Source organism: Danio rerio, chromosome 3 (genome assembly GCF_052040795.2).
Source record: "Danio rerio strain M-AB ecotype USA chromosome 3, GRCz13ab, whole genome shotgun sequence".
Lineage (NCBI taxonomy): Eukaryota > Metazoa > Chordata > Actinopteri > Cypriniformes > Danionidae > Danio > Danio rerio.
In genome coordinates this window covers 42653759-42679761 of record NC_141023.1, presented here as the reverse complement: position 1 = coordinate 42679761, position 26003 = coordinate 42653759, and the positions used below count along the sequence as shown (strand labels likewise).

The window sequence follows — 26003 nt, the reverse complement described above, 5'->3', positions numbered from 1 at the left end:
GCTTCAATTTCTGCAGCAATGCTGGAAGCACTCATCCGTCTGTTTTTCAAAGACAATCTTTGGATGTGACGCTGAGAACATGCACTCAGCTTCTTTGGCCGACCATGGTGAGGTCTGATCTGAGAAGAACCTGTCCTCTTAAAGCACTGAATGGCCTTGGCCACTATGCTGTAGCACAGTTTCAGAGTGTTGGCTTCTTATAGCATAGGCCATCTTTATGTAAAGCAACAATTGTTTTTTTTCAGGTCTTCTGAGAGTTGTTTGCCATGATGTGCCATGTTGAACCTTCAGTGGCCAGATTGAGAGAGTGGAGAAGCTTTTATACCAAATTTAACTCACCTGCTATCTGTGGATACCCGAGACAGTGTAACACTAATGAGTCACATGACACATGGGAAGGAAAATGACTAATTGTTCTCAATTTGTACATTTTTGCTTAGGGGTGCATTTACTTTTGTTACCAAGGGTTCAGATATTATGTGTTAATGTGTTTCTAAATACTGATTTATTTTATCTTTGCCATGATGAAAGTAAATAATATTTGACTAGATATTTTTGAAGACACTTCTAAACACAGTGTCATTTAAAGGCTTAACTAGGTTAATTAGGTTAACTATGCAGGATATGGTAATTAGGCAAGTCACAAAAAATATATAGCTTAAAGGGGCTAGTAATTAACCTTAAAAAGTTTATTAAAAAATTAAAAAACAGCCTTTATTCTAGCCGAAATAAAACAAATAAGACTTTCTACAGAAGACATAATATTATCAGACATACTGCGAAAATTTCCATGCTCTGTTCAACATCAATTGGAAAATATTTAAAAAAAGAAAATCAAAGGGTTTAATAATTCTGATTTCCACTGTATATTTTTGAGCAACTGTCCCCTCGATTATCACAAAAGCCCTCTCTGTTTTGTTGTATGTGATCAAATACTTAAGCTGTGTCAAAAGTATTTTTGATATCTGTATAATGCCTCCAGAGTCAGCACTTGATTGGACAGAGGCAATAAGTCAACAGCCTTAGTTTCAGACAGACAGTGACATTATGTCATAAATGAGAATGAGTATAATTTTATAACATTTGGTATAAAAGTTGATTGATAATCAGATAATGTACTGATGAATACAAGGTTATGAAGCCTGTCTCTGTGAGAGTTCTCATTTTATGTCATATGATATATCTTAACACAACCAAGACAATTAAAAATCTAACAAACCTTTCTTTTATATATTTAAAAGTATCATTGACTCTCCTAAAACATTTTCATATTTTGTGTAGTGCTTTATTTGTTTAACATTTGTAAACTAAAACTGGTTTAAAATCAGTTCATAACATTATTAATGCAACTGTACACTGCAAAAAATGCTTTTCTTTTTGTTTCCAGTCCAAATATCTAAAAACCATGAAGCGTTTTCTATACAAATAAAAATATTGTTTTGTTTTCAGAAATAAGGCAAAAATAAGTGGATTTTCCCTTAAAACAGGCAAAATAATAAGCAAATAAGCAAAATACTAATTTTTGCTTTGAAATAAGATTATTTTGCTTACTCCATTGGCAGATATTTTAAGAAAAGAAAAAAAAACTAACTTAATTTTAACATGTTTCTGAAAACAAGAAAATATGTTGTACTTGTCTAGAAAATGCTTCTTTATTAAAGAATTTTTAGATATTTGGACTAGAAATGACAAAAAAAAAAAAAAAAAAACAACAAGGAACAGCATAAAATTGCCTTAATAACGTTATGAACTTAGTGTTAACCATTTTCTGCAGTGACATTTTGCACTGTAAATTAATTCATGTAAATTATATGTAAATTAATGCATGTAAATGATAAATTACTCCATGTAAATGAAGCAAATCATGTTGATAAATTAATTAAATAAATCATGGTTCATTTGAGTTCATTATAGTGTAAATACATCTAATTGTCACCTCTGATGCTTCCATTTCTTGGAAGAATTGATTAAGAATATGAAATAAAAATGATTCATTTATTTTTAATAACATTAAGAAAACAATAGTCATTTATGTGGATGTAAAAAACATGGGAACAAACCTGCTTGCAGAATCTCAGGAAGCCAATAGAGTAGCTCATCCCTACCAAACAGCATGTGCCATACAGGCAACTAGACCTGTTGGAGACAAATGAAGAAGGACATTTGATATTGCGGTTTGTTGACTGGATCTCTTAGGGGAGAAATCTGAAACAGTGAATCAAAATCTCTGTCCAGGTGAAAGTTCACTTCAAGAATAACCACATTTTCTGTATGTGAATGCATCTTTCCATGTACACATTTGAGTTATTCCAGTCACATAATCATAATGACATTAAAACATCAAAAAATATATATATATATCATATAATATTTAAAACCCCAATAATCATGTCTACAAACCATATTGTGCATCCTTATCATGCTTTTAAAACGCTATATAAAAATAGCAATTATTTATATATAAAAAATAAACAGGCACACTCACTGAATGGGCTTTCCTCTTATTTCGGACATGATGGCACTTTCTCCTCCAAGGTACTCAAAAGACAGACTCAAGAAGTTGTATATCACAAATGCTAGAAGAATAAAAAGGAAAAATCTAATTTAGATGACAGGCAAACTATTTGCTGAGCTTGCAGTGAGTTTTAAATAAGCAGGCTGAACACGTTTGACATGAAAGAATATCTTTTTCACTTTGTGTGACAAAACAAGATTGCGGAATTCCAGGAAATCCTTCTTAACCTGAGAAGTTTATTTAAAGACAGATTAGATGGTTCGATCTTATTGTCTCTTGTCTGACTTAGAGCGTTTATACGAGAAATAACACAAGTTATGGCAAAGTTTCTGGACTTCTGGAGCTTTCGGTTAGAATTTTTTTTAATACTTTTGTAGTTGAATTAACAATTGGATCTTTAAATTTTGTTTGTTCATTTTGAGATTTTGTTTGCATCCACACATGGATAAGAATTGTTTCTTGAACAATACATAAACATATTGCATATTGTGCTATAAAAATATTGGCTTGTTTTAATTTGTGTTAAACACAGACAAACATAACAACTGGGTTAAAATGTCATAATTTTGGGCAAATATGAGCAGACATTAGGCTAAAGGTAACAATCAGAGTTGAATACATAGAACCCAAACTTTGGGTAAACATTTTATTCTAAATTAATTTAACCCAGTGGGTTCATATTAAACTCAAATTTGGGCTGAAATAACCAGTGTAAATTTACAGCTTTGTTTTTAACTGTATTTTTGGTCAAATAACTGCAGCCTTTTGAACTGAAGTATAACCGAGAACACAACAGATTGAACTTCAAAACTGTGACTGATGTGTACACGGTTACAATGATAGTTTAAATCAGTGGTCACAAGCTTGTTCCTGGAGGGCCAGTGTGCTGTAAAGTTGTAGCTCCAACCTAGAGTTGGGCCGATGGCTGATAGATATCACGATGCTGAGCCGGCATTGCGATCCTCCACATGCTCCCGTTGCAGCAGCAACCCGCCCCGTTTACACTAGTTGTAAAATGGCCTTTTAGAATGAAAATGATCCACGTCCACACTGGCATTTCACCTGGCATTTATGAACGGCTCTCTGTCCACACTATACCACTCAAAACACACATCACGTGACCACACACACACACTCTCTGTCATGCACTCTAGCATTTGCATAGAAGTCTGAGCTCCAGGCAGTCAGCGGGCGCTTTGAGCACAAAACCCCAGAGAGCAGTGCACGCCAGACAGTTTATCAAGGATGTACCACTGGATCGAGTCCCACTATAGTTTCTATAAACGTGAAATTTAATTAATGTTGTCTCTATCTTACGACCCTTCTGTCTTTTGAATCTTTTAAGTAATGCGTTACAGCGCCAGTACAATGCTTCAATCTTTCACTTTCACGCTTGTACTCTTAGTAATTATAGCAAAAACCTCAGATACTGTTGATTGGTTGCTGTTGATTGGGCACCTTTTTTTTACCAACCAAGATTGTCGATGCCATTATAATGACACAAATCACTCAGAGCCTATTCATGCCAGAGTCCTGCAAAAAAGTGATAGACAGGTGGTAATTTGGTTGTAACTTAACTTATTTATGATTTGGTTATGGGTAAAACATAGACCATGCGGGTCAGGAAATGGAAACTGTAGGCTACAAATAATTACTTCGTTATGAATTCCTTAGTTATTCATTAATGATTAATTCACCGCCACCTACGACGTATGATGCCAAATTGGTCGACATCGTCCAGCCCTAATCAAACACACTTGAACAAGCTAATCAAAATCTTAATAGACAAAACCAGTGCATGAGGAAGGAGACCAGAGACCTTTTGTTTGAATGGAAGTCAATAGAGGAGAGGTGTCACAACATTAAATAAACAGCTTTTGTAATAGCTTGTCATTTAATCAATCTAAAGCCTGGAAGCTGATCTTCAACATGTTTAACACTATACGACACATTCATGTTCAATCAAATGTATATAATAAAAAAGTATTTTTTAAGAGAAGGCAGGGTAAAGCTGCATCAGCAATGTGAGCGCTGTTAATGCTGTTACATGATTAGCGGAGGTGTCGTGTGGATTCAATGTTAGCCGTAACACTATTTTCAATAGCGAGTAATACACATATTTTCATCTCGACACAGTTTCGAAAATCTCTGGTATTAGGTATACTTAAAACTTCCAAGCAGATGTTTTGAGACAAGTTAGCGCTAAACTCTGCAGGGACAACGGCACTCCAGGACCAAGATATGTGACCCCAGGTTTAAACAAAACAGCACCAACACTATTATTTTCCCAGGTAACTCAAACACCGCCGGGAAAAGAGTGTTTCAAATCTTGATTGTCTAGGGATAGAGGATTAAGCCTGAAAAGATAATAACAGAGACAACTGGCCATCCTCCATTCTAGCACTAACAAGACAAACAGGTTTGTTCAGTTGCAATGTATCAGTTTCCCCGTCTATGAAACTTGCCACCCCCCAACGTCTACAAATCAAGCTCTCCTATCCTTACTATTCCAAACAACAGACACGTCATTCCGCCCGCTGTACTATTTGGCCTGAATAATGCTACGCCTGGGGGACAGGAGTAGATGTAAGGGCAGAGAGGAGCTCAGATTTACTGTACCTTCATAGCAGTCACGAACAGAGTCGAAATACACATAATACTGGTCATTAGTGATGAACAGCAGGCTGAGCCATGAGTCGAAGGCATAGATGGGGACGATAAAGAGGATGCGGATGATGTAGCGCTGCTCGTTTGGCACCGTGTACGACCTCAGGTGCAAGTAGATCTAGAAAGACATAAATGTGATAAAAAAAGCAACATAAATGCCAAGTATGGCAAGAAAACAAGTGTGTATTATCAGTGTATCATCAAGGTAGGAGGAAAAGGGAGTTGGGCAAACAGGAATATTTTAAGTGTTAGTTGCAGTGGTGTTGAAAAATAGTAATTATTAGTTAACTTTAAGAGTTTAGAGCAGACTAGCATGAGAAAAAAAAGGCAAGCAGAAGAAATAAAACAAACAATGGAACAAATAAAACTAAACTAACTAGGGAAGCAGGCTATGTCGAAAAATGATGGTTATTGTGATATACATTTATTATTGATTATCTGCATAGCAGAGAGGGGAGATAATTCCTATTTCATTTTGTGTGTCAACATGTTTGTGTTGCATGCATAGGTTGTTTATTCCAATTTAATCAATCAGTTGGGGGCTAGACTGAGCCCAAAGGTGAACCTATATTGCTTTAGAGAAGATAGCTGAAAGAAAAAATGATAATAATGAAATAAATGAATAAATAAATAAATGCACTAATGACTGGAGTAAAGACATGGAAGGAAAATGACAACAACAGTAAATAAGAATGAGAATATCTGCAAAATTTTCAGACTTTTCAGTTTTATAAAGTATAAATGTTTGCAGTTTGCTCCTTAACATAGCCTGAAAAAGATTTTATATTTGTTTATTTTGGTATAAACACAAATAAACGATTTTTAAAATGCTAATAAATCGATTTTTTTTTCTGTAGGGAATGTTATAAATATATGGTTATCGCAATACTCCAACACGATGATCGCACAATACATATTTTGCCAGTATCATGCAGCCCATCATTCTTCCAATTATATTCTTTAGTGTCAAGCATAAAGAAACTCCTAAATGGGGAGTGCATCTTCATATCTGGGTGAACTATCCCTCAAACTATCCCTACAAAAGTGGTAACTTTTGGTCTTCAAGATCCAGTCCTGCAGACTTTAACTTCTACCGGACAAAACAACCTGAACACTATAAAGAAGTGTGTCCTTATTCAAAGGCTGCATCCTAGTAAAATCCATATTTGATGACTGATTTGGTCACTGTTATCTGACAAAGGTGGTCCAATTTCAAAAGCAAGAATTAAAAAAAAAAAAGATTACATTTTAAAACAAGTACAGTATACTGTAGGCTGCAAATGGACTTAAACACTTTAAAATAATTCAGAGCTTCACATGTCTTTCTAAGATGCAATTTGTTGCAATTTTTGCTATTTGTTACATACATAACTGAATTTAATTAAATATATTGAGACAGGTTTTGAACTTCTTGTTTAGAAATTACAGTACAGAAAAATGACTGCTATTCTTTCATGGCAGCGGTCACTTCGAGAATGTTTCTTTTTTAGAACATCAAAGCCTGTACCAAACCTGTTTGTGCTTCACTCTTCTGTTGAACACAAACTCAAGAATGTTTTTATTTTATTGAATTATTGTATTTTTGTTCCAACTATAGATGTCAGTGGCTGCTTTTTCCAATATCCTTCAGAATATCTTGTTTTGTGTTCAACAGAAGAAAATCCTAAAAAAAAGTTAGAACCACTTGAGTGAGAGGAAATTTTCATTTTTGGCTGAAGCTTCCCTTTAAAATAGCAGTCAAATTGACTCATGAACATGGAAATCATTACAAAATGTGATCGGAAATCGTGCCTGATCATGTGTTTCAGACTCGATCGGAATCGGACGATACCTCCCGAACAGGACTCGAATACACACACACACACACACACACACACACACACACACACACACACACACACACACACACACACACACACACACACACACACACACACACACACACACACACACACACACACACACACACACACACACACACACACACACACACACACACACACACACACACACACACACACACACACACACACACACACACACACACACACACACACACACACACACACACACACATATATGTGCATCTATATATAGATTTTCTCAATATTTTTTAACACATCTATAGTTATGCGGTAGCACAGAGTTAGACCTATTTTTTGACTTTGAAACAACAACGTATGCGAATGACATCACTTTGTTGCAGAGATGTTATTGGTTAAATGCCAGCAAAGTAGAACACGGAAGCAGCTTGATGTGGAAAGCGAGAGTATGTCTATGGTCTGGAGGAATTATAAAGTTGATGATGACAATTTTGCCGAAGCAAACCTTAAGACATGTAAACTTGATATGCTGTTTGTTTTCATATTAGATTTTTTAGATTTACTTTTGAACTTTAGTGCTAAAAGTGTGGAATTTCTGTTATTTATTACTTCAAGCCACCTCACAGAAGTGTTCTGTTTGTTAACAGAGTTGTTGAATGTTAAAATAATGCAAATTGAATAAGAACACCATGGATCTGTTTCTTCACTCTTCTTTATTCTTTTTTTATGTATATAAAAGTATCGGAATGGGTTTCGGTAGATACTCAAAATCAAATGACTCGGACTCAAGGACTCAAAAAAAAAAAAGAAAACGGGATCTCTACAAAATGTACAATATGAATATATCCATTAATCAACCATTTTCCTTTTATGATTCCTGTGTGTTTTCCATGCATTTATTTACTCTTTTAATCTGATGAGATCTTGATCTCTGCTCCAACAACTTTTATATTGAAAAGTTTACCAAAGTAAATTTTGTGGGCATTTTAATAGTTTTAATCATTAACTGGCAGTACTTTTTCCTGTTACACACATACATTTTTACACATATTAAATATATTGCATTAAACTACAAATTTTGTTCAACTTCTCATTTAAAACAAAAATGATGGAGTCAAGACTAAGATCGCATAATTGGGGATAGGATGATAGGATGATGACCGTTATCAAGGTATACCACAATTTGGAAAAGTCAAGGTTTTAAAACCACCAAAATGTTCTGTTGTTTTTTTCTGTTCGGTAGATTATTTAAAATGTTTTTTTTATTTATTTATTTTTTTTTTTAGGACAACAGTATTTCCAGCAGAAAAGATATCCAAAGATGCTGTTTTAAATTGTAAAGTAATCAGTGCTTTTGAAACTACAGCAGAAGTCAATGATTCATTTGAATGAATTAGCCTGACATGTTCACTGCTCTAAAATATTTGAAATGTTCCTCAACATAATACATAGTGTTCAAAGGGGGGAAAAGTTTTAGTTTTTTACCCAGACATTTAAAAAGAGCCTATTTTAGAGCAGTAACCACAATACTGTAGTATTCCTATGCAAGGTTTTTTTTTTTTATTATTCGGTCAGAATCTTATACCAGCCCATGCATACCCATAATACAATTACACATGTGAATCCCAAGTAAACATTTGTATATTTATTGTATTTTATTTATTGTATAACAATTGTATATTTGTATATGTATATTTTTACAGAGTACATAATTACTTTGCACAGAATACAAAAGTCACACGTAGTTCGGCTATACAGATTTAAAGTCTAAATTTGACAAACACTGAATTATTTGAAGCCTATAAATGTCCTCAAAATCCCTTTGAACTTCACATTATTACTGATGGGGCTCAATATTCGCTGGGCTTTTTAAACTTTGGCACTCTCAATCATTTGAAATCAGATTATTTGAGGCCTTCATTCCACGGGTGCAGGCTTGATGTATTTGGGCTCTGGAAAAAGCGAGGGGAGTTGCTCTCTGAACTGATGTCCTCCATTTCACCTAGCCTGCAGGGGAAATAAGTTCATAGTCTCTCAGACTCCATAATCCACTGCTGACAGTGAGAGAGAGCTGCGCTCACAGTAATGGCTTTGGCCATTGACTGTCTGCTGGCTGTCGCAGAAACGCAGTCAAAGCTAATTACACCCTGTCTGAAGCAAAGAAAGGAACTGCCTGTGGAGCCTCAAAACAAGAGTCAGTGAATCACAAGGTGCAAAACCAACTTCAAGACTGTAACACTTATAAAATCTAGAGAACAGAGAAAGGGCCTACCCACGAGTGCTGCCGGCGCCTTGTCATTGCAACATTTCACTTAAGAAAGACTGGCCTAAAAGGTGCTCGTGTTCTAAATAGCTGGTCTTCAAAGACTCCTTTGATATCCTTGGGACTGATGGGAAAGTTATGCAGGCAAATCAGTGGCTTCAGAAGAGGGAACACAATCTCAATTCCTGCCTTTAGTAAGCAGAGCATAAGAGGCTCCGTCGGGAGAATCTTCTATAGCTGAGAAAAGGCAGTGAAATACTAAAACAATCCTGAGGGCTCCTTTAATCTCCTCAGGATTTACATGTGTTGCCTCACACAAACCTCCGCAGGCGATGGTTTGACTGCTTGGAAAGCCGCGGATGAGGTGGCGGTAGATGAGTCGTTCAGGGGGACCAAAAAACCAGACTGTTTTGACTTGATTATGACTTGAAGAGGAAAAGCACTACACAGGGACTCATTTCCAGGCTCTATATAGCATGTTTGGACGCTTCAAAACTGTCAGGTTCTCAGAGGTATTGGCTTTTGTATGGCACACAAGATGCTTTGGAGGCAATCAAATGCAAGTCCTCCGGGCACACTGCGGGCGCTGCAATTCAGAGCTGAAGAAATACCTTTCCTGACCTCTGCTCTCCATCACGACGTTCCCAGTGGTTCAATTACATAACAGATGCTTGAGAAACATATTCTATATTAAATTTCTTCATGGGTCATATAGGCTGCAATGGAGAGAGATTCAAACTATAGCAGCAAGAGCGGGGAAATTAGATTTCAGGCCTTCCTGAAACTGAACAATGTCTGCAAATATAATTGGTAATTCGACACACACAATATGGGTATATTCATACTGTGGCGCCACTTCACCTGACAATTACTTTTACACAAAACTCATCCACCACCAACTGATTTCATCTAGCTCTAGGCAACACGGCGAACTCATTCATATGCCGCAGAAATTGATATTCAGGTTTGATGTGCGCTTTTAGCTGTAATGAACGGAAAAATATAAAAGGACAAGGAAATATCCCAGCAAATTAGAAGAGCTCAGCATGTTTATATCTATGAACAAATGACAAGAAGACTTATTGAACGGTCTTATCTCTCTCTTTTACTGATACAGCTGGTGTAAAGGTTAGTGACTGATGGTCTTTCAACGAGCACAAAAGAACTTCCTCTATAAACAAAGGTTGGGTGCACAAATATTGCTCACGCTTTATTTTCTGCCTCAGACTAGAACAAATGCTAGCAGACGACCATGTGAACACATTTAGTCACTTTAATAGTACTATTTTCCACATTTACAATACATAATAAGGCTAAATGGCAAATGATGCTTTTCAAAATATCTTCTTTTGGGTTCAACAGAAGAGGGTAAATGATGATTTTTGGGTGAACTATGCCCTCAAAAGCATCGGCAAAGACTGATATGGTGCCTGATTTAACTTTCTGCCTTTCAAGGAACACAGATAAAATGCATCACAGCAAAAGTATTACACAGCACAACTGACACTGATAACCACTTTATTAGGTACACCTTGCACTCGGGTTGCACACTTATTTGTCTTCAGATGGTCAGCAACAATACTCAGTATGTGGCTTTTTAATGATGCTTAAATGGTACTAAAGGGAACAAAGTGTACCGAGAAAATATTGCCCAAAACATCACAACATCGGCAGCTTGAACTGCTGACACATGGCTGGATAGATTCATGTTATTTACGTTCAATTCTGACCCAACCATCTAAATTCAGACTCATTTTTTGTTCCACATTTTAAAAATATGTTGGTAAAAGAGCTTTTATGTTTAAGAGTCCAAACGATTGGAATAATTTACCTGCTAACATTTGATCCATTGCATCATTTAAAGTGTTTAGGCAAACTTTGCTGTCATATTTTACTTTGGACTGTTTTTTTGTTTTTTTTGGTGAGGATTTTGTCGTTTAACATTTTTTGTACTATGAATATGCATGTATAGTACTTCCCCTTTTGTTAAAGTTTAGGTTTTGTTGTTTGCTGTTGTTTTATGGATGTTATGTAATATATGTTTTGTTTCTTTCTTATTGTGTTATTATTATTATTATGTGCTTACAATTAATTGTGGGACTCCATCCTTATAAATAAATGTGGGGTTAATCCTAATAAATAAATAAAAAATACAAATCTTGCAGCAGACGAAATAAAAAAAACTTACATGACGATCAGGCAATTGTTTTTTTAATCTTAGTAGCTATTCTGCTCCTGTAGCTCACCTGCTTCAAGGTTTTTATGTGTTTTATTTTCAGAAATTTAGGCATCAACAAGGCATTCACCCACAGAACTGACACTCACTAGATTTTTTTAACTCTTAGATTTGCTAATATATTTATATGTAAAAAAAAAAAATAATAATATAGGTGATGCAGTGGCGCAGTAGGTAGTGCTGTCGCTTCACAGCAAGAAGGTTGCTGGTTCAAGCCTCGGCTGGGTCAGTTGGCGTTTCTGTGTGGAGTTTCATGTTCGCGTGGGTTTCCTCTGGGTGCTCCGGTTTCCTCCACAGACCAAAGACATGCGGGACAGGTGAATTGGGTAGGCTAAATTGTCCGCAGTGTATGTGTGTGAATGGGTGTGTGTGTATGTTTCCAAGTTATGGGTTGCGGCAGGAAGGGCATCCGATGCGTAAAAAAACATGCTGGATAAGTTGGCGGTTTATTGCGCTGTGGCAACCCCAGATAAATGTAGGGACTAAGCCGAAAAGAAAATGAATGAATGAAAAATAATATATGTATCTCAATAAAATGCCAGTATACCAGCGGTTTCTAATATCAGCCCACCTGGCACCAACAAATATGTTAAAGTCACTTAAATCCTCTCTCTTCTTCATTTTTATGCACAGTTTGAACTTTATCAGATCTTCCTAAACATGTCTACATGCCTAATGCTTTGAGTTGCGGCCATGTGTTTTGCTGATTAGATTTTTGTATCAACAAGCAGCTGAACAGGTGTACCTAATAAAGTGGCCAATGAGTGCATATTCTTTTAACCATTTAAACGGGTACTTTATATCATAACAATGTAACTCAATTTTGGACCAAACAAATTAGGTCCTGGTGAGCAGACATCTTTCAAAACATAAAAATATCCCTCTGTACCAAAACATTTGAATGGTGCCCTTTTATCTCTGTCTATTCAACACTAATTTTGAGCAAATCTGCTTATTAAATAACGAAAAACATATAATATAGAGTCTGATGTGTATGAGACGCTGTCATCAAAACTAAAATGTCAAATCTTAAACTGACGAGCAGGGTGCGTATTATTCAACAGACATCAGAAGGGGTCAACTTTTTTGGTAATGTTAGCTTGCGTAATACATGCTTTAGTTAACCAAATTTAGATATTTAAATCAATAACATCAAACTTTTTAACTCAAGTCTTCAGTGTTTTGAAGGATATTAAGTGTATTCTGACATACAGTAAACTGTGATTGTCTATTTCAGCAGATGTATGATTCTCAACGACAATCTATTTTTGATTAAAAAAACAAACAGTAAATAGTTAGCATTCCTGTGCCAATAAATGAATAACCATGAAAGTGTGAGTAGGTGTCTATTAAAACACAAACTATGCATTTATTTTGACTAAAGTTTTAGGCTACATATAGATATAAACATCTATTTTACAATAAGAATGTCTTGTGAACACTTACGGTGTTTATTGTGCTCTAGATATGACGAATTCAGACTAGGGCTTCACAATATATCGTTTCAGTATCGATATCGCAATGTGATCATTCGCTATAATCACGTCACAGAATATGCAATGTTGAGTCTGGATTATAACTGATCATTTTGTAAGTGTTTTTTGAGGGCTGTGACTGTACGGGGATTTTAAAGCATTTAGGAATGAGAAATTGTACCATGTGCAATTTTGAAAAATGAATACCGATTCATTTTATTGAATTATTTATTTAAAGACTATGGAGTGTTATTTTATATTAAATTTGTGTATACCTGAATACAGTTTGACTCCTCTGAAAACAATAAAATGCTGTTTGTTTAATTATGTTGTTCTTTATTGAATTTTTAAATGTTTTTTTTTATTATATTTTATGCAGATACACTCCCTTATAGAATCATACCAATCAATCTAAATTTATAAATTATTTCCAAATAGTTTTTCATGTCGTCTAGTGAAATCGTACACATATTGCAACATATTGCGGAATAAAAAAATGTGATTTTTCCAATATTGTGCAGCCCTAATTCAGACTGCTGAATGAATTTTTCTTGCATATACTGCATGGGACGATTCTGCATTTACAACGGTATGAACCATTTTAGGGGAGGTCAAAATGTATATGTTTATCTAAAATAAAATTTTTTCATTCATTTATTTTCTTTTCAACTTAATCCTTTTACTAATCTGGGATCACCACAGTGGAATGAACCCCCAACCTATCCAGCACATGTTTTATGCAGCGGATGCCCTTACAACCTATCACTGGGACACATCCTCACACACTTACTCATACATACACTACGATCAATTTTAGCATACCGAATTCACCTATGCCACATGTCTTTGGAATTGTGGGGTGAAACCGGAGCACCCGGAGAAAACCCACACCAACACGGGGAGAACATGCAAACTCCATTCTTGCTGCTTACCCACAGTGCCAACACGTCGCCCATATTTTAATTATTAATGTTTTTATTTAAGATACGGATATGACCGAATATAAATATTTGACCACCTAGCTATTAATGGAAAAATTATTAAAATTGACATTCAGAACGTATAATTGATCAAATTTTTCCAGGTAAATTTTTTTCAATTACTTTTCCTACTGCATGTGGAGTCATGTGATCCCGCTTTATTTATACTTCTACATCAAGCAAACCCCTCACCGTGGCTGACGTGCACCTCTCAAAATTTATTTTGAAATGACAAGAAGCACAAACTCTGCGATTTAGATTTTAGGCCAAATTGCCCAGCCCTATGACCACCCTATACATTTTGTTTGTATGTCCTTCATGGGGGCATACCGGTCAACCCTCCCATTTTCCATGGGATTTGCCTGTATTTTACAGTTCCATTTCCCTATCATCCCGTAAAGGTATTTTGCTGTATTTCTCTAATTTTTTTAAGTCTTTCTGTGAAGCTTGGGAATAAACATTAAAGAGCTGAGCCTCCCTATACACAACCCATAGCGCCAAACCACCAGGGGCCGCCACTTGCTCTTAAATGTGAATCTGTTGTTTTTCCTTTTTATTTAGTCATGAAAACACTAAAAAAATAAATAAATTTGAAAAAAACAATGGATTCCTATTCTTTTCATGACAGGTGCCGTTGTGTCGTCCCTCCTGTGCAATTATCAAAACAGCCATTAGGTGCGTTCGACATAAAGCTCAGCTGCAGCCGGTGATCAACGAGATTAGCCGAGCGCAGGCGGGGCGGAGTTGAAAACGGAGCCGTCAAGACGGACAGCTGGACACTTCGGGACTTAAAGTTGCTGCAGTCATGATGACCGATAACATGGCGTCATCATATTTTTTTGTTATTTTTATTTATAACAACAAAACATTTACAAATAAAACAGAATACAGTTTCTACAAACTGTAGTTCTTTTTTAAACAATAAGAGAGAATTATGAATAAAATATCTAACAAATGCATGAGAGAAATAAGAGGAAATGAGAGGTTAATATAAACATAAAAACGAACAGGTCTATTAAATACAAAGCATAAATTCTAGGAGTTAAACATCAATCTTTGGGCTAATACTTCTTGTTTGAATATGCTAAAAAAGGGTTTACATATATGTACATTTATAGATAGAAGACTTATTTAGGTTATTCACTAAAATATACACTAAATATATCATTTAAATCGTTCATGAATGCAGTAAATAGTCTGTATAAAAAGTTAAAATTAAAAATAAACCTGTGCAAACAAGCTAACCTTTATAACCAGACTATTTAACAAAAGATGATTACTGCAGTAAAATATTGGTAGTCTTTTAATAAGCAAGATGTGTACAGGATAGAGAGGGTGTGAAAAGTGAATTGTTTGTTTTGAAACTTTTGAATCGGAATTTGTCCAATTATAAACCCGAAATACACGTGTTTGTTGTCATGTGGTGAACTCGGCCAATCGTGTAATATCGGTGTCGTCATCAAAGCTCCTGCAGTCGCTCTTCAGAAGCTGCATGGTCTGAGTTTGCCGTCTGATCTCGGAGCGCTGTCGCGGTACTTTGATGCCACATGTGACAGTCACGTGGCATCGGCGCAGCATCAATCCGGACAAGATTTCTAACCAGAATGCACCGCTTTAAGACAGATTTCGATCGATCTGCGCAGCGCTGCATGAAGTCGAACGCACCTATTAGGCGGTGCTTGACTGTCAGCTGACACGCTCCATAGACGCTGTTTCCCAAACGGATTCTGTACACGCGATTTGAAGTGGAGCAAAAGTCTGGATTTTGGGTGCATGTTTAAACAGACATATACACATTAACAATAATAATACCATCTAAAGATCTGTCTATCTTGGTGTTTTCTTTTTTTAAACACAACTAATTTTGTCCTAAATGAGCATAAACAGTTAGGAAAGCAATCGAATGCTTCCAATTTTAATGTTAGATGTGTGCATTTTTAAAGTGACACCTGTTAATGTAATCAAACAAAAAATCCAAATAAATGAGATTCATTCGTTGCTCTTTAATCAGAATGTGTAAGTTATACATTGAAGAAAAGATTAATGAGATTTGATAACTTGATTCTATTTCTTTATATTAGCTATATTAGCTATTAATTTTAATAAAGCTAAACTGTTTGCTAATTTATTTGCAGCTAATGTATACTATTTTTTATACTATTAATTTAAGGCGAGCACATCCTTTTTTTCACATCCCAATGATGTGAAATGCATAGGGGATGTAAATGTATTACACAGACACACTAATATTCTTTAATTGAAAAAATAAAAAACCCACCTTACTGTAGATAACTACATAAAATGTCCACTGCAGATAGCACATCAGTGCACATACATTATTGGTTACGTATCTTCGCATTACAAACCCCAGAGTACACTAAACCATATTCGATGTTTACTCAGCAGTCTTATCTGCTCTGGGAACAGGTACCACTCGCCTCCAAAGTTAACTTGGATTGGTCAAAGATGACTAACAGCACACTAAATGGATCGTTTAAAAGGAAAGAAAACATGGATGACTGTCCAGAACAAACAGGCAAGTATTTATTGATCCTTGATGATCGATAAACCTGCCTGCACTGGTTAGTTATTGCTGCAGTTTTTTAATGACTGCTGGCATAGATTAACCTTCTAAAATTACACAGTGTTATCAAGATCTGCTGGCGATAATGAGCCTGTGGTTAGATATGAAGGAGGAGACAGTAGGAAACAGCTGTGCGTATTCCCCGCCTAGGCTATTTGCTTTTATTTGTGTGAGCTCTGAATGAACCACGGCTATTAGCGCCTCCAGTTTTCCCTGGGCCATGATAGCACTCCATTTAATGCTGAGATTTGTTTATCACCTCATGGCCCATATTGGCGTACTGGTTTAAAAGCAACAGAGCGACGCCTTTCTGTTTCTAAATAAGCCATTCTGGGGATTAGAAACTGTGCTGCATGTGTGAGTGCCTGGCTGTAAGAGGAAACCTGCGAATTATCCATCCTCAAACACATTAGTGACATTTAGTTTCGGTAAATTAGCCTACCTGATGACAGGTGAGGATGAGCGCGGACCATACAAAAATGCCTGATAGGGCTTGAGCTGTGGCCGTGCTGAGGAAGATCTGGTCGTCTGCCACAACTTCAGTTCCATTAGCAGACCTGATCACGGTCTTGTTCAACAAGTCTGTGTTATTTGACAGCAGGGAGTATGAAGGCAAAGGAACATTGTCCATGTTTTTATCTGAACTCGCTGACAGAATTCTGAGAGTAGTTTCATTCATCTGCAGAGGAGAACACAAGCAAAGAAAGCATTTTTAATGTATTTCTATACTCAAATATTGATATAAATTACATAATCTAATTAATTACAAGTTTACATGTTTTAATATCTTTCATTTTACATCAGGCTGGGGTCAGCAAGCATATATATATATATATATATATATATATATATATATATATATATATATATATATATATATATATATATATATATATATATATATATATTATAGCAATTCCAGTGTTATGGATGTGAACCTTAAATGTTCTGTTGAACTGTTAACTGTTAACATTAAATCAAAACTTCTGTTTATATTTTTCAGAAAAACTAACCACAATTAAACTGCTCAAGTAAAAAAAAAAAAACTAATCATAAGTTTGAGAGAGAGTAAACATGTTTGATTTTAATTTTATTTAATAGTTTTGCATTTATGATAAAAAAAAACTTTGTTATGGATGTAAGAGATGTGAAATTGCCACTCGTGTGACTTTAATAAATCAAACATAATTGTTTAAGAAACATAAACAGAGACATTTTTGAGTATTTTTAAAGTACAATAAAATACTTGCTTACAGAAAAAAAACATAGCAACAGTTTCGGTATTTTGGTGAAAACATTTTCTTGGAAAAGTTAACATTTGCATGGAATTTCTCAATAATAATTCCGATCTACTACTTTATATTCCAGTATAACATGCGTAGAATTAATAACATACTTTCAATAAAGTGTATTACATAATTAATTTATTATTTTAAATGATTTATTATTTTCAAATCAGAAAGCATTTTATTATATTATTGAATTATTTTTTTATTCAGTATGAAGCAATAAATGAAAATATATATTATTTTATTGAAAAAATATATATATATATAAATTATAATCACCCCAAACTACTAAATTCTTGTGTGTATAAATATTCTATACAACAATATGAAATCTATTTATAAATACCCAACTACTTCTTTGTCTACCATGCATTTTTATTCATGGTAAAAAATACACATGAAAAATATCATTACTTATTATTTCTTCTTTAAACAGTTTCCTTATTAAATAAAACCCATATATTAGTCATCAAAACAAAGACAACGTCATTCGAAATAACATGTTTTATGGGTATTAAAATGCCCTTGACTATAATATTTTGAGCGAAACTGGATGGCATGTTAATAATAATAATTATATATATATATATATATATATATATATATATATATATATATATATATATATATATAATATGTTTCTTTTAAAACCACGATAAACAGAGATTAACCATCGTTTTGCTATTCTAGTACATGGTATTTGTAATAAAACGTTAGTAACAGTTACAGTTTTGCTATAATAAAACCATGGTTAATTACGAGTTTGCGTTAAACCTAAAAAACTGACTCATTATTTAAGTCAGATATATATAAAACTGTTTAAGTCAAACGGTTTACTGTAACAGAAGACAATATGTGTATATAGACACTTACCCTGATACTGTATCAACACGTGAAGAGATGATTGTGATCAAACGTAAATGGCTTAAAAGTCAAATAAACGTCACTTTTACTCTAAACATCGCTGTGGGACTAAAATACTTCATATATTGCATATATTTTAGTCTATGCAAGTATCAGAACACGACATGCAAGTTAGCCATAGGTAGAGTCGGCCCGCGACGACACTTCCTCGTTGAACTATTGACAGACAGGTCTGACGGACGTCACTCAGCTCGATGGAAACAGACGGAAACAGATGACCTGGCGGATGGTGATGAAAATCCCAAAGCGAAGGTGTACAGGATCGGTTTTTCCAAAAGCCTTTTCGCGATTCCACACAAAAGAAGCTCACAAGTCGGTTTCAAATTAGGGCAGGTGTACGTACTTAGCAACAACACAACAGCACACCCAGGTCATGTGACCTTGAGACTTTAGTCTTTTGGTCACGTGACGTGACAGTCAGAGGCTGCACCTGTTGCTCAAAGGTACGCGCAGTGTCTCTTTAAACGCTTACGCATTACAAAATCTATTCAAAACTATGTAGATTTAGTTCAGGTAAATCAGTGGGTCACTTTTAAACTTGGACAGAAATAGCACCCGGATATCACTTTAAACAAACACAGGGGCGAATTTAGTGATTTTGGGGGCCCTAAGCAATTCCAGCCATGGGGCTGAACAGTCCTGTAGACCCTTTATATTTTTATTCATTTCGTCACCTTAGAATTATCAGGTTCTATCTGACATTTTTGTCAAAATTGAGTGATTGACATATTCTTATTAAACGACAACTTGTTTACATTATGGGATGTTAAAGTTGTTTACATTTTAAGACTTAAAAAAACAAATGCTACACACATACTGTTTCCTATATGGAAGGCAAAAAGTTTGAAGCTCAATATCTCCAAATCATTCAGAAATCAGATAGAGCCTTATAATTCCAAGGTGACGATTTGTTTAACTGTGTTTTTTATATATATAAGAGAATCTTCTTTCCTACAACTTCACAAAATATGAAATAAACTTTCTTATTTTAAAACTAAACCTTCATCTGATTTGACTGCTGGACACAAATGTAACAATTACACTAACATTTTATTTTAGTTAAACCCTCACCATACAAAATATGATAGAAAACTAGAAACTTGAAAGGTATTTATTGGAGGCCCCAGATGGGTTGTTGGATAAACTCACCCCTGAATATACAGTATTGATTAGTTTTAAATAAATAAATACTGATAAGTAAAATTGTAATCATGAGTTAATAAGCCTTGATCTGTCGGGAGGTTAATTTATGGTTTAAGGTTTTAAAGCTATTTTCCTGCTTTCACCCCCAACTAATTAAATTAATTTATTTTTTAAATAATGTTAAAGAGATAATGAAATAGAAAAAAAGTCATCTTTCCATGTTTAGTTTGAGTTTTAATTCTGGTATAAAAAAGGTAAACCCAAAAATGACCAATCTGGTGTGAGTAAAATGACATGTATATTATCCACTGTAACAAAGCCACTCCCAGTCCCAGAGCATCTTTTTACCTCTAAATTAAAGCCTTTACGCTAAAGTTAGTCAAAATTGCCTTTTGATGCTAATTAATTTAAATTATAGGAATTTAAATGATTTGTACATTATATTATGTAATCAAGTAGTTTCAAATGGTCAATTTATAACTGCTTCAGATTAAAATTTACATTAAAAATATTCATATACAAATTTGCTTCAATATGTAAATCTTTTGAGCTGTTTGTGAACCTGCATTATAAAAATCAATTGATTTAACTGCATTGATATTAGTTAACAGACAATGTTTATATAAAGTTTTGTAAAACCACTTAACCTGATATAAACCAGATTAACTGGCTAGTTAGTTTCACTGTAGTTTGCAACCGCTCTGGGGTTTAAGTACCATGAATGTAGCTCACCTCAGCTCAGCTGCTCCATAATACCGTGGCAACAAAGAGACAAGCTGCCTTTGTGTTAGCTAAAACCAAGGATTGGTGCAAAATAAACTGAAATTAAACTGGCTATCCAGCTAATCAAGCTTTATGGGCCTGTTTAATCTGTTTTGGCAACCTGGAGTTTGTTCATTTTTGTGATATTTCAGTACTTTTGAGATAATATTGAAGTTGCTGTAAATAATACATTTGGAAAAATGAATAAATAAACAAAATACAATTTTAATAATTACTTAACAGACTTAGACCTAGTTCATTTAAGTTTTACGGTTTTAAAGCCATTATCCTGCTTTTTCCCCAACTTAATTTTTAAATTTGTTTTTAAAACAAAATGTTTGAAGGGATAGTGAAATTAAAATAAATAAATAAATAAAAAGAGTTTTTTCTTTTTAGCACAAAAATTATATATTTTAAAAATATTGAAAACTATTTACTTCAGAGGTGTTTTTCTTTATACAGTGGAGTTTGGGTAGCCAGCTAATCCAGCTTCCTGGGGCCGTTTGGATTTGGCAACTTTTTTTTGTTCAGCTCTTTTTTGTGATATTTTAGTAACTTTGAGAAAATATTGTATTTGCTGGTAATAGTTGATTTGCAAAAATGACAAAAAAAGAGCTATAAACAGTTCAAGTCAGAAATATTAGCCCCCTTTGATTTTTTTTTTTTCTTGTTGAAATATTTCCCAAAATAAGTTTAACAAAGCAAGGACATTTTCACAGTATGTCTGATAATATCTTTTTCTTCTGGAGAAAGTCTTATTTGTTTTATTTCGGCTAGAATAAATAAAAATAAATCAGTTATTAAAACTGTTATGTTTAGAAATGTGTTGAAAAAAAAATCCTCTCTCCGTTAAACAGAAATTGGGAGAAAAATAAACAGGGGGGCTAATGATTCAGGAGGGCTAATAATAATAACTTCAACTGTATGTGCATTAAGCTGACAATGGCACGGTGTAGAAACACTAAACATACACGCCTGTGCACATCCAGCTGTGTAAGCCACCACTGTTGTTTTGGTTGTCAAGTAATATGCAAGGCCTCATCGTATTCATAAATCTCCACTTCAAAAATTTGTTTTCAGGCCCTCAAAATGTAAAATAGCCCTCTGTGTAGAAGAATGACAGAAATGAACAAAATGATTTCAGTTTGTATATTTATACTCAGTTTATAAACTTAATTTTAGCTTATATTTATTTCAAATAAAAAAGTCAACTCTGGATTGTAACTAAATTAAAATCATATGGGGAAAATATGGATTAAAGTAGCTGAACATTTCAGTGAACACTGAATTCAATAACTGTTTAGCAGACAGTATATGTGAGGCTAACATTGCAGGTCCTTTTCCAAATGTTTTAGAACTGGTATGAATCATTTAAATGAGCACCAAAAATAACCAAAGATAAGAAAATATAAATTTATTCTTGTGACAACTTAAAGACATCCATTATTATCTGGAAAAATAGAAGTGAAACTGAACAATTCTCTCACGTTTTTATATTAAGAATCAAGTGCTGAGTAGTGTTCAAGTATAGCATGAGCACTTAAGATCACCATCTGCTCAAGCATCCTGTAAACTCACCAAAGACAAGTAAAGATTTATGATGTATAAATCACACAGATACTCCAAAACAAAAATAGTGTGCTCGCCATGTGACCTTCTGTTTACCAAACCTGGCAGCTTTTGATCATATCTTTAACAGTTTTCATAGTTTCAGCACTGTTGTCTTTCAGTGAAAGGCCCAACAGGATTGGTCGGTTGCCTGATTCCTGTGAGACAAACGTTGCAACATTCTTGGCGTAGACGTGTGTAAGAGGCTGCAAAGGAGACAGAAATGACAAGGTGAATCACAAACACGACTTTATCTGTTATGCTGATAGTTATCAAACAGAAAGCACACTTCAGTACCTCATCTTTCCCCAGCAGGACTTTGCTAGTGTACATTGGTACACTGATGTCACCGGACCTCGTGTCAGGCGTTATAGACACAAGTGTTCCAATTTTACCATACTGTGTCAGAACGATAAATATGTAGTTGCTGAATTCCGTGCAAACAACTTGAGTTTGGTTTCCGTTTATTGTTTTTTCTGCCTGTTTTGATCGGATGACTGGTTGAGGGGCCATTATTTAATTTCACCTGAAAATAAATAAGAGTAAGAGCCACCAAGCATAATAATCATGAGATTCATATGATAATACTTATTAACAATCGAATTACTGGAAGTTATAAGCAAACAGAAAGCTCTGCGGAAAGATTTAGTCTTGATGCTAATTCGGTGCTAAAGCGAGACTAGGCCGCATGACGTCGCGGCGTTCGGCTTATCAAACGCGGTGTGTAATCCAGGAAACACCGAGGCTCATAGTCTCTATAAGTTAGCCTTACAGAATGCTAAAAACAGCACACAGTTTCTTAGACAGAACAGCGTACAGTTAACAGCAATTTCTCACCTGTAACTTATTGACGGGGGCTAGTAAACTATCCTGTTAAGTCGATGGAATTCAGTTTATGAACATCCCTCGGCGAACACTGAAACGTGGGTGATCTTCTTCTACGCATACAATGACAAAGGGGAAAGATGTTGAACGAGAGGAGGAGAGAGACAGAGAGGAACGGTCCGTTGACTTTTGTTGCATGGATGACAGTTTTATGTCATTGTATATTTATATTTTATCAACATTAAATCGTAGTTATTTTAGCATTATATTTATGGCAATCAAACATAAAGGGAAACGTACACATTTGTTCAGATAAGCAATACAATGATCAAACATGCATGGCAGGACTTTTATTGTTACAAAGTTATTTATAATTTGTTTTTACTTCAAAATAAATGCTGTTCTTTTGAACAGTTTATTCATCAAGAAAAGTAAAACAAATTCCTCAAAAATAGTTTACTTAATTATGTTAAATAATGTTTTCTGAGTACCAATACGTGATGTAATAGGAGGATCATTTGACACTGGCTGCTGAAAATTCAACTTTATCATTAAAGGGAGTTTTTTATTTTATTTATAATGACTATTTCTGTAATACTATGTCTGTTTGAATTTGTATTTAATAAAACAGTCAGCATCAGTGACTTAAAAATCTATACTTTTAAATGCAATTGATTATATTTTAAATAAAAAAAGTATAGATGAGTGAGACAAGAAAAAAATACTGAATTTTGTATGACATTTTTAACAGTCACTGGCAACTGTATTAGGTATGTTTCTAATACCGGGTTGGACCCACTTTCACCTTCAGAACTGCTTTAATCCTTCATGGCACAGATTCAGCAAGCTTCTGGAAATATTTCTCAGAGTTTTTGGTCTATATTGGCATGATTGCATCACGCAGTTGCTGCAGATTTGTCATCCATGATGCAAATCTCCCGTTCCACCACATTTCAAAGGTGCTCTATTGGATTGAGATATGGTGACTGTGGAGGTCAGTGGAGTACAGTGAATTCATTATCATGTTCAAGAAACCAGTCTGAGATGATTCGCACTTTATGACATGGCACCATATAAGTAGCCATCAGAAGATGGGTACACTGTGTTCATAAAAAGATGAACATGGTCAGCAACAATAACCAGGTAGGCTGTGGCATTGACACAATGCTCAATTGGTACCTTTGGGCCCAAAGTGTGCCAAAAAACATTCCCCACACCATTACACCAGCAGCACCTGCCTGAACCGTTGATGCAAGGCAGGATGGATCTATGCTTTCATGTTGTTGATGCTAAATTCTGACCCTACCATCCGAATGTCGCAGCATAAATCGGGACTCATCAGACCAGGCAACATTTTTCCAATCTTCTATTGTCCAATTTTGGTGAACCTGTGTGAATTGTAGCCTCAGTTTCCTGTTCTTAGCTGACTGTAGTGTCACTCGGTGTGGTCTTCTGCTGCTGTAACTCATCTGCCTCAAGGTTGGAAGTGTTGTGCGTTCAGAGATGCTCTTCTGCGTACCTCGGTTATAACGAGTGGTTATTTGAGTTACTGTTACCTTTCTATCAGCTCGAACCAGTCTGGCATCAGTCCTTTGACCTCTGGCATCAACAAGGCCACAGAACTGCCGCTCACTGGATGTTTTATCTTTTTCACACCATTCTCTGTAAACCCTAGACATGGTTGTGCTTGAAAATCCCAGTAGATTAACAGTTTCTGAAATACTCAGACCAGCCTGTCTGGCACCAACAACCATGACACATTTAAAGTCACTTAAATCACCTTTCTTCCGCTTTTTGATGCTTAGTTTGAACTGCAGCAGATCGTCTTGACCATGTCTACATGCCTAAATGCATTGAGTTGCTGCCATGTTGATTGGCTGATTAGAAATTTGCGTTAACGAGCAGTTGGACAGATAATGAGTGTATATAATGATTATTTCTTCATTTGCTTCAAATTGCTTAAAATATCAATAACACTTTCTTAAACTGTCAAATTAAACCTTAAGCATCTAAAATCATTGGAGCAGAGATCAAGCTTAAATAAACGTCAATAGTTTGTAAATATTTTGTCTTTATCATTTTAATAATGTTTCTTTTTCGTGGAAATATTGGCATAACAAGTTAGGCCTAAATTATGTCTGACTTATTGTTCACTCTAAAACAACACACATGTATAGGTGAAATAATTGCTGCAAGAGTAAATATTTTGATTTAGAAACAAGTCCAGACAAACGAACAGACATGTAAATCTATTTGGAAATGTTCTGCGTTATCCTCTCTGTCCACCTGGGGCTGCCTGATTGCGCATGGTTTTGTCTGGATAACTTTATCCTCTGGCTGCCTCGCCCCTGTCAGTGGATCTGGAGTGGATGTGTCATGCTTTTGCTGAGTCTAGTTCGTTTGACAGTGTGTGCCATGTTCACTGAGGCTGCGCTTTGTGTTCCAGACTGTAGCGACTCTGGCAGACTTATCCTGAAGCCTTTGAGCCTTACATCTGCCTGAAAGAAGTTGCCATCTTTGCACTTTCGTCACAAGGTTGACTGGAAGTGCCAAAGCTCTCTCTCTCTCTCTCGCTCTCTCGCTCTCTGTCTCTCTCTCTCAAACAGACCATCTGGATAGAACAGGTGAATGGAGGATTAGTTTTGTGAAATGTCATTTTAAATGTCACCAATTCACATCAACATACTCGCTTGTTTTAGAATTAAATCTTCAATGCAGTGTTGGGTCTGTTTTTATAGAGTCATTTTCAGCAGCTATGCATAGTTTTGGTCTGTTATTGAAACCAAGACTAAATTCAGAATCAGGGGTGAAGTAGCACAGAATTTTGGATTCAGATTAGTTTACTTATCTTATACCGCTTTGGGGAGGATTGGAAACTTAATTTGAAACTGATATCCATGCAAAGGCAA

General features: G+C 35.2%; 2 protein-coding genes and 1 long non-coding RNA gene across 3 annotated transcripts in view; 1 reads left to right on the top strand and 2 right to left on the bottom strand.

The window, feature by feature from the left end:
* The window catches only part of tmem184a (transmembrane protein 184a), a 37291-nt gene extending 18240 nt beyond the window's left edge, over positions 1–19051 (bottom strand). The window contains 5 exon segments of the mRNA NM_213520.1: positions 2061–2136; positions 2486–2576; positions 5135–5300; positions 16986–17222; positions 18706–19051. Of these exon segments, the coding sequence (NP_998685.2) occupies positions 2061–2136; positions 2486–2576; positions 5135–5300; positions 16986–17222 (570 nt within the window). The 5' untranslated portion in view covers positions 18706–19051.
* Positions 19052–22060: 3009 nt separating this feature from the next.
* psmg3 (proteasome (prosome, macropain) assembly chaperone 3) lies at positions 22061–23217 on the bottom strand. The gene is given in 3 exon segments (NM_001002529.2): positions 22061–22475; positions 22567–22795; positions 23107–23217. Coding segments are annotated over 2 exon segments (369 nt in total). The 5' UTR covers positions 22783–22795; positions 23107–23217; the 3' UTR covers positions 22061–22322.
* LOC147845989 (uncharacterized) overlaps positions 22432–26003 on the top strand; it is a 43530-nt gene continuing 39958 nt past the window's right edge. Inside the window, exon 1 of the long non-coding RNA XR_015481126.1 lies at positions 22432–22500. This is a non-coding gene — a long non-coding RNA (uncharacterized LOC147845989). The remainder of the gene's footprint in view (positions 22501–26003) is intronic.